This window comes from Barbus barbus (assembly GCF_936440315.1).
Source record: "Barbus barbus genome assembly, chromosome: 32".
In the NCBI taxonomy this organism is placed as follows: domain Eukaryota; kingdom Metazoa; phylum Chordata; class Actinopteri; order Cypriniformes; family Cyprinidae; genus Barbus; species Barbus barbus.
In genome coordinates, this window is record NC_136760.1 from 28454065 (window position 1) to 28464603 (window position 10539).

Sequence of the window (10539 nt, forward strand, 5' to 3'; positions counted from 1 at the left end):
CCCCCTCAAATTGAAAAAGGTTAGAGAAAAGCGTACTGCGCCATGGTACAACAGTTATACCCATTCTCTCAAGAAAGAAACTCGTAATCTTGAGCACAAATGGAGAAAAACTAACTCTGAAGTTTTTAGGATTGCGTGGAAAAACAGTATGTCCAGCTATAGACAGGCTCTAAAAGCTGCAGGGCAGAGCATATCCACAAACTCATAGATAATAACTAAAACAATCCAAGGTTCTTATTTAGCACAGTGGCTAGATTAACAAATAAACAGACGCCACTCGATCTAAATATTCCCCCACAGTTTAATAGTCATGACTTTATGAATTTCATCACTGATAAAATAGAAAACATCAGAAATCCAATATCAAATGTAATGTAGATTCTACTGCGTCTAGTATTTCAGCTTCATTCATCGCACCCAAAGAAAAACTGCAGTGCTTTACAACTATAGGACAGGAAGAGCTAAATAAACTTATCAATGCATCTAAACCAACAATGTGTTTATTAGATCCTGTACCTACTAAACTACTGAAAGAGTTGTTACCTGTAGCAGAAGAACCGCTTCTCAATATTATTAACTCATCGTTATATTTAGGTCACGTCCCAAAACCATTCAAGCTGGCAGTTATTAAGCCTCTTATTAAGAAACCACAACTAGATTCTAATGAACTGGCAAATTACACATTTCAAATCTTCCGTTTATGTCAAAAATTTTAGAAAAAGTTGTGTCTGCTCAATTGTGCTTCATGCATTCATGACCTCTAGACTGGACTATTGTAATGCACTGTTAGCTGCTCGTCCTGCATCTTCAATAAACAAGCTACAGATAGTCCAAAATGCAGCGGCTAGAGTTCTTACCAGGTCAAGAAAATATGATCATATTACTCCAATTTTACAGTCTCTGCACTGGCTACCTATTCAGTTCCGTATCATTTACATAATATTATTACTTGCCTATAAGGCCCTAAATGGTTTAGCTCCTGAGTACCTAACTTGTCTTCTACCACGCTACAATCCAACCCGCTCCCTAAGGTCACAAAACTCTGGACTTTTGGTAGTACCTAGGATAGCAAAGTTCACTAAAGGAGGTAGAGCTTTTTCACATTTGGCTCCCAAACTCTGGAATAGCCTTCCTGATAACGTTCAGGGTTCAGACACACTCTCTCTGTTTAAATCTAGATTAAAGACACATCTCTTTAGCCAAGCATTCACATAATGCATCTTATAATCTTGTACTGCAGTTATATCTGATCAAATGTACATTATTATTATTCTTTAGCTTGGGTTGAACAAATCATTTTTGCTTAGATGGAACAGCAGCTACGCTAATTATGTCTCTATTTATATCTCTCATTTCGCCCTCTGCTGGTCAGAAAACCACTAACCAGAAAGTGTGTATACATATAGAATTACATAAAACATATCAAAAATGTCAATGCTTTCATTCATTTATAATCAACAAATTAGAAACACCTTACTCGTCTGGTTATTATTTTAATTGCATGCATGCAATGATCTATTTCTAAGAAATCATTAGTTCTAAGTATCTTACTCTCCATAGCAACAGATCACTACTGGAATACAATTATTTCCTAATTGGTTCCATGCCTGTATTTTTTTATCAAGTGTCATCAGCACATTAATATGCATGATATGTAATCTGACTGCTGCTGACTCATGTTATTAATCACATGAATTCATATTTTGACTGACTGCATTAACTGGGAACTGACGGATTTCTGTAGAATCAGCTGCAGGCCGATGCACTAATTTAATAAACACACATACATTTAATCATTGCAGAATAATAATAAAGAATCCATATATTGTATTTTAATTTGAGTTAAAGTTTATTTGACTTAATTAACAAATATTGTTGTGGTTTTAGTTATAGTTACAGTAACCCTAAGAGCCATTAATTCAGAGATAGTATGAGGTTATTAATATGCACAAGTCGTTAAGCTTCATAAATTAGAGCATAAATAACTCTCAGTATCATAATGTAGGGTTTTTGTTTAAGATAAACAGAGAATCATCACTACAGATATAAAACGATTTCTTGTAGTCAATTAAAAAATTTAATAGTCAATTATTATTCCATTTCAGAACATTAATATATGTGCAGTATATATACAGTAATGTACTGTCAATGTCAGCTCTAATAGAGTTTGAAAGGTTCAGTATTGGTCAAGAAATTAAATTAAAAGCAGCTGTTGCTTGATATTAAACAAAATCAGTATGAAAACTCATTTAATAATCCTCTCAACACACACGATTAATTCAGATATAAGTCAGACTTAAATAATATTAACTGCGCAAACTCACGTCTTCAGCTGCTAATATGAAATTACACACGGCGTTATGTGAAACAGTGATGATTTATATAATAAAAAACAAACATCAGACTCCGAACTCATGTGACTGTAGACATTAAAAACATAAAACATCCACAAATGGTCAAATTAGAAATGTATAAAAGAACATGTTTATAACAAACAAATAAATAACTTAATAAATATGAAGTCATATTCCAGCAAACAGTATAAATACATGTTTTTGTCTAATCTTGTGTTGCACTGCATTGTGTGACAAACATGCTGATTTATATAAATAAACACAACTACAAAAAACACACAAAGAAATAGAGATGTCTGACCAATTATTTCGGTGATTTTGTTGTTAACTATCATAATTCATAAAAAGTGACAATTAGATCTCCTGTTATATCTCACATATTTGTTTAGAGCTGTTTTGTCTTGTAAACGCTGCTTGATCTGCAGATTTCTCTCCTGATTCAGACCAGAACACTTTCACTGGAGGAAGAATTATTATGGATTATGAACTCCAAGTTAAAAATGTCTTAATAATGGATTTGTTTCAGCTTTTGTGTTCTCCAGATGTTAACTAATGGACTGGAGTGGTGTGGATTATTGTGATGTTTTTATCAGACTCTCATTCTGACGGCACCCATTCACTGCAGAGCATCCATTGCTGAGACACTGATGCAGAGACACATTTCTACAAACCTGATGAAGAAACAAACTCATCCTGATCTGGGATGGCCTGTGAGTGAGCACATTTTCAGCAAATGTTCATTTTTGGGTGAGCTATTCCCTTACACTTAACTCTCTGGAGACTTCAGTTATATATTTGAGCTCAGCTGACAACAAAAAGTTTGTGAATCCCTGATTCAGATGAACGTCCTCTTAGTGTTTGTGCAGTTTGTGCTCGTATAAAATCAGCAAAGTGCTGCAGTCTTCCTCCTTCAGTGCGTGTCTGAGATCAGATTCATCTTCTGCGTCCGGTTCTCAGAGAGCTGCTGTGAACGTCACAGATGTCGAACCACTGCTGCTCCACGTCTCTGCGAGGCATCAGTCTGCGATCTCTGCTGCTCACCATCCTCCAGAACCACGAGCCCTTCAGCAGGAACACAGTGTTGTGCGTGTATGAGAAATACGCCGCGTCCAGGTTACTGACGGGATGGTTTCCGGGGATAACAGCGGGAAACACCTCCGTGATTTTTTGTGGGGAAGAAGCAGCCAAGCGATTCATGCGCACATCAAACCTGAACACCTGCGAATTAATATTGTGCAATTACTATCATCCTACTAGATCACCACTGGACACTGGAACTATCTGATTTGCCATGTTATCTTTCATGTTGCATGTTAATTGTAGAATATTAGCAGCTGTTACCTGTGAGCCCTTGAAGAAGTAGATGTGAGCATCTCTCCGGTCGTAGTATGCAGTGTCCACTGGTCCAGACACGCCGGGAAAGCCTTCAGAGATCAGATGAGGATACGAGCCGCTGTCTGAGTCTTCAGTGAAAACCTGATCATTCTCGCTGTCGTAACGCCAGTACTGCAGACCTGAAACATCACAATAACATCAAGAAATACATGGAAAACATCTCAAACACTACAGAAATAGTGTAGTATGCAATTCTGAAAAAAAAAAAAAAAAAAAAAAAAAAAAAAAAAACTCCAAACATGTTAGAGTTCTGGACCTTTAAATATTTAATAAAAAATCATTACTAATTTATTAAATTTAACAAGTGAACAAGGACCATGCAAAATACAAATGTAAAAAAATAAATAAAAAATAAAATAAAAAACACCTTGCAAAAAACAAGTGTAAAAAAAAGGAAAAAAAGTGCAATGCAAAATAATGCAAATGTAAAATATGCAATTCAAAATACAAATTTGTAAACCCCCCACATACTAAATATGTAACATAAATAATAAATACAGTAATTTAAAGAAAACCTGCAAATTACAATTGTGCATTCTGCAATGCACAATACAAACATGAAATAGGTTTTTAAAAAACCCTGCAAAATGCAAATGTACAATGCCAATTAAGCAAAATACAGATGTAAAATAATGCATTTACAAATGCAAAATATACTAAACTTGCAAAATACAAATGTAAATGCAAAATATACTAAACTTGCAAAATACAAATGTAAATGCAAAATATACTAAACTTGCAAAATACAAATGGAAATGCAAAATAGAAATGGAAAAAGAAAAAGAAAAACGACAAAATGCAATACACAATGCAAGAAAAATGCAAATCCATGTAAAACAGGTGAACTGCAAATGTTCTGCTACAAAAGTACACTGTTTGCTGTTCACACAATGAGTTTTCTCTTTAGGGACAGGAGATGCAAATGAGCTTGTGCTGTAATCTCTCTCTTTTAGCTTTCCAGCTAAGATTCTGTTTTTGTACTCAATTGCATGCGAACAAACTTAGTAATACCTTTAAAGAAGTAGACAGCATCAGTTCTGCGGTTCCACACGTGAACGTAAGCGTCCACGCCGCTGGAGGGCAGCCCGTGCCAGCCCACCTGCACCGCCACCGGATCCCCGTACCGCGTCCGGTTATTACGGTTCTCATAGAGCCAGTACCAGCCGTCACGCATGAAGTAGGAGTTAAAACGCACCACCACCTCGCCATACGGCGTCTGCTCCTTCCTGATCCAATCAAACACGGTGCTGAAGCGACCCTTACACACACCTGACAGAGAAAACACACAAACTATTTATATTTATATTTATGCTGTAAGAAAACAGAGCCATTGTGATACTGGGATATTTCCTACTCAAATTCACATTAGTGTAATGAAAAAGGATGAAAATCCTCTTTAAAGTTGTCAAAATGAAGTTCTTAGCCATGCATATTACTAATCAAAAATGAAGTTTTGATATATTTACGGTAGGAAATGGACAGAATATCTTCATGGAACATGATCTTAATATCCTAATGATTTTTGTCATAAAAGAGAAATGTATAATTTTGATCCATACAATGTATTGTTGGCTATTGCTACAAATATACCTGTGTTACTCATGACTGCTTTTGTGCTCCAGAGTCACATATATACAACAAATACTATAATATTGTATACTAAGGTTACTGTATTGTACCTGACAATATAAATATTGTATACATTACATTACAGTGTTTACATCACAATGAGAATTTGGAATGGAATGGGTTTAGTTGTCATGAAAACTGTCATAATGTGTTGAAACCTTTAAAAAGGCATCATTTTCTTAATGCATACATATAATAATATAAATATAATCTCTAGCGCTCACCGTACAGGCTCTGAATGGATTTCCGGTCCATCCAGTCGATCTCAAAGCCGGTGTCCTGAGGAAGGTAACTGGGCTGCATGATAGATCCGGGCCGGTAGATGTGAGGAAGCCCTAAAACATGACCGATCTCATGAACCGCTACCTGAATGAAACACACAACATGCTACAGTCAGAGATTCAGATCAGAAATTCACATCAGAGATTCACAGAGATTGAGATCAGATTCAGATCAGTGATTCAGATAAGAGATTCAGATCAGAGATTCAGATCAGAGATTCACATCAGAGATTCACAGAGATTGAGATCAGATTCAGATCAGTGATTCAGATCAGAGATTCAGATCAGAGATTCACATCAGAGATTGAGATCAGAAATTCAGATAACAGATTCAGATCAGAGATTCACATCAGAGATTGAGATCAGAGATTCACAGAGATTGAGATCAGATTCAGATCAGTGATTCAGATAAAAGATTCAGATCAGACATTGAGATCAGTGATTCAGACCAGAGATTCAGATCAGAAATTCACAGAGATGGAGATCAGATTCAGATCAGCGATTCAGATAAGAGATTCAGATCTGAAAATCAGATCAGAGATTCATGTCAGAGATTGAGATCAGAGCTTCACATCAGAGATTGAGATATTCAGATAAGAGATTCAGATCAGAGAATCAGATTCAGATCACAATCAGATCAGTGATTCGGATAAGAGATTCAGATAAGAGATTCAGATCAGCGATTCAGATTCAGATCAGAGATTCAGATCAAACCCTGCGTCCCAATGTGCATACTATCCACCCTATCTGCCCCAAATAGTATTGCAAATGACTAAAATCACATAGAATTTAGGATGGATAGTATGCACTTTGGGACACAGGGAGAGATTTGGATCAGAGATTCAGATCAATGATTCAGATTGGAGATTCAGATCAGTAATTCAAATCAGAGATCCACAAGCATCTGTTTCAGAGATTACATTAATAAAAACATGCTTGAGTTTTGCATTGTATTTCATTTTCTGGTACAATGATGTCAGTGAGTATTTATTTTAATTTTAATCAGTGCTTCTTTTACACAACATAAAATGGTGACCTTACAAAATGTACGATTTTTACATATACACTTTTTTTTTTAAGTCCTAACCCTCCAGGCCTCTAACACTAACTTGCTCCATTCTTTTTCTATTCTATCTGTTTTCTTTTTATTATATTATTTATTTAAAAACCCTTGCTACGTGTACTGCGTTAAGCTGGCTGAGACTTGTTTCATTGCGCTTTTGTTGATTCTGATTGCTTCTATTGTCCTCATTTGTAAGTCGCTTTGGATAAAAGCATCTGCTAAATGACTAAATGTAAATGTAACCCTAATCAAACATCAAAAATGGATTAATAATACAAGACTGCACAGTCCCAACAATATGCACAAATCACTGACATGATAACGCTTGAATATTAAATTACTGAAACAATATAATTATATAACAATTTTATAATTTTAAATTTAATTTCCTAATTTTCTTAATCTTACATTTTCAGATTTCTTTTTATTTTTTATTATTGTATTCTGTGCACAGAGGCATTTCACTGCACGTTATACTTTGTATGGTTGTGTATGTTACCAATAAACCTTGCAACTTGAAACAATTTTAAAATGCAAGTTTTTTAATAAAACTATTTTTTTCATTTTTCCCCGCATTTTTTCAAAATTTTAATTCAATCTCTTTTGCTCAACAAAGTGAGCCTAGTCAGGTGTGTAGAATAGGTTTGTGCGTGCTCTCACGTTACCTTGAGAAGACTGATCCCGCTGCCCGTGTTTGGGACGGTGAAGTGCTCATCATCATCAAAATGAATGTCTCCGAGGAACCAGGCGTGAGCGAACTCTCGTCCCGCGCCGTCAAACCGCTGAGAGCAGCCCAGATGACGACCTGCAGAGGATTCAGAGAGGACTCGAGACAGGTTTTTTAAAAGTTGAACTACAGTGCTGGCCAAAACACTCCAAGACGCTTCAAGAAACCTCCTGCAAAGCTCCTGAGAAACTCTGCTCAAGTGCACCGAGGACAAAAGCTGCTTTAAACACAAAAGATGCTCACAACAAATGATGATTTCATTTAGTTACTAGAAGTTAATTAATAAAGAAAATCTATTTATGACATTATTTTTGAGAGCATCCTCGTTTTACAGCATTTTTACACAAGTGCCTAAAACTTTTAACAGAAGTGTAGCTTTACAGGAGGTTTCTTGAAGCGTCTTGGAGACACAGTTCTTCTGGATTTAGTCTCAGTTTGTTCTGCTTCTTCATGTCATTCCAGACAGACTGATGATGATCAGATCTCACTGGATTATTACTATTAATGGCTAAATGTTTGGAAATATAGACTGATATTTCCTACTGACACACTACAGCAAAAGATAGAAATAACTGACTTAAAACCATTTTTAGCTGCTGATTATACTAGTGTTCTCATCATTTTGGCCAGCACTGTAAATTGAATGCTGCAGAACTTCTAGTACTGACCCGTCCCGAAGCCCAGCCGGATGTCGATGTCCTCCAGAGGCGAGTGAGTGTCCTCCTCGAACTGCAGCGGAGAGACTTCGCTCCACATGCGGAAGGCCAGTCTGAAGATGTACTTCTGCTCGTCGATGGACAGCTGACTGCTGTATCCTTCTCCGATCAGACGCCACTTCAGGAGGCTCTTGGAGAAAGCCATGTGTCCCTTCCATTCACTCACATCTCTCCTCCTCCTGTTCCTCAGAAGCGCTGCCAGGTGGCGATGTTTCTGGACATGAGGTTCAGTATTATTGGCAGCATCAGTGTGATTGTGTGTTGTGGTGCTGTTGGACTCGGCCGTGTCGTTTAACATTTGTTCAGTAGACTCTAGTTCCTCATCCTGGTCCGGGACGCCACACCTGGGTTTATTCATGGCTGCTTTAGTGGCATCATCAAACACACCTGTGACAGGTAGACCGGACACCTGCTGGAAGTCCTTCAGGGCCGAGATGAACTGAAGATCAGGACTGCTGGATCTGGACGCGGTTCCTCTCTCCTGAAGCTCCAGAGAGAGACTGACCTCCGTCTCAGCGGCTGGGATCTGAGCATCATCACCGTCTGCAGACTTTATGAAGCCGTACTTCGACAGAAACCGCTGGAATGATGCAGACACACACAGAGATCAATGTGTTTGTCAATAACTAACCTGAATAAATAATAAATATATCACTTACTCTACTACACTTTAAAAATTCTAGAAAGAATAGAGGACAATGATATTGAGAAGCAAACGTTCTAGGGAATTGTGTGCTTCTAATTTTATAGCAATAGTTTGGACAAAACCCTTTTCTATTCTAACATGACGATGCCTCTGTGTATAAGGCAAGGTTCAAAAAGAAATGATTGATCGAGTCAGTGTGGAAAATTGGTCTGGTGTATCTTTAAAAGCAGACCTTGAGCCAAAAACTCATCACCAAACGCCAGTTACTTGTACATATACACTAAGGACAAAAGTATTGGTACCCCCTTCTTTAGAACAGAAAAAGGCCCTTCCAAGTCTGTTGCAACCGAGATGGAAATACAATTCTTAAAATGCATGAATTGTGTTTCCATCTTTGTTGCCACAGGTTTGGAAGTGCTTTTTCTGCTCTAAAGAAGGGGGTGCCAATACTTTTGTCCTTATAGTGTATATACAAGTCATTGGTGTTTGTTTGGTGATGAGTTTATGGCTCAAGGTCTGCATTTAAAGTCACCAGACCAGTCAAGTTCTTCCACACTGACTAAACCATTTCTTTTTGAACCTTGACTTATTCACAGATGCATCGTCATGTAAAAAAATGACCGTGAATTTAACAGTAAAAGACTGTAAAAATGCTACAGTAAAAACCTGTTAAATGGTTAATGGTAAGTTCCCATACAATATACAGTGAAAAACTGTATTGGACATTACATGCAATTTTATGGTAGTATACCGTTTTTTGGAAGTGAAAAAGAATGTATAATTTACAGTGAATAACCGTAAATTGACATTTCCAGAATTCCCTGCGTTACATTTCAAATTTGTTGTTTTTTTTAGTTGAAATTACTATGTTTCTTCTTAGTTTTTCTTATCGGTTTTGTACATTAGGATTGTATGTTACATCTACATGTTGTTAAATTAATGCTTAGTGCATTATTTCAGTTTCATGTGTACCATGATGGTGTTTAGTGTTTGTGTGAATGACACTGTGCACCTTCTATATATATGTTAATATTTAAAAGCTGCTTGTGATAGGCTTTGGTTCATCATGTGACTTTATCATCACCTCCTGATTTTGATGGTTATCAGTGTATTACAAAGATACAAAACAGATTTCAGTACTTCAATAGGTATTAACATTATATCAGTTAATGAAATTACGGTATTTAACTGTAAATTTAAGTTAAAACTGTAAAACTGTAAAACAGGCTCCTGTCCAAAACTGTTGCTATAAAATTAGAAGCACACAATTCCCTAGAATATGCTTAAACATTAAGATTCGTAGGCTACTCATGGAAATTACTAAAGTAGTCAAACCTGTTCATTAGAAGGGGGTGCCAATACTTTTGGCAATATAGATTAGATAGATAGATGGATACCTGTGCAGTGTGTGTGTCGGTGATGAGCTCCGCCTGATGGATGTTGTTTATCTCATCTGAATGATCTCTGCTGTGGAAGACTTTCTCCGCGCTGATGAGGAAGATGATGATCCGGAGGATGAAGATCAGCCGGATCACAACCAGCATCGTGTGTCTCTGTCCCGAGCCGAGAATGAGCGCGCTTCCACTCCACGCGCTTTATAGTGTCGTGAACGAGCTCGCGCCTCCGTGTGAAACTAAGATGATTTATTTCACCAGAAACACAGCAAATAAAGCTGCAGGTGAAGCCACGCGACTCACACCTGCGCGAGAGACACACCTGAGCGCGCGC

The 10539-nt window shown here is 37.1% G+C and overlaps 1 protein-coding gene across 1 annotated transcript; it reads right to left on the reverse strand.

Moving 5' to 3' along the window:
* Positions 1-3287: 3287 nt before the first annotated feature.
* On the reverse strand, positions 3288-10355 carry mmp21 (matrix metallopeptidase 21; the record flags this gene model as incomplete). The annotated part of the gene is made up of 7 exons (XM_079389819.1): positions 3288-3572; positions 3696-3868; positions 4761-5018; positions 5603-5744; positions 7388-7527; positions 8118-8745; positions 10209-10355. The coding sequence occupies 7 exons, from the start codon at positions 10353-10355 to the stop codon at positions 3288-3290; spliced, it is 1773 nt and encodes a 590-aa protein (XP_079245945.1).
* Positions 10356-10539: the final 184 nt, after the last annotated feature.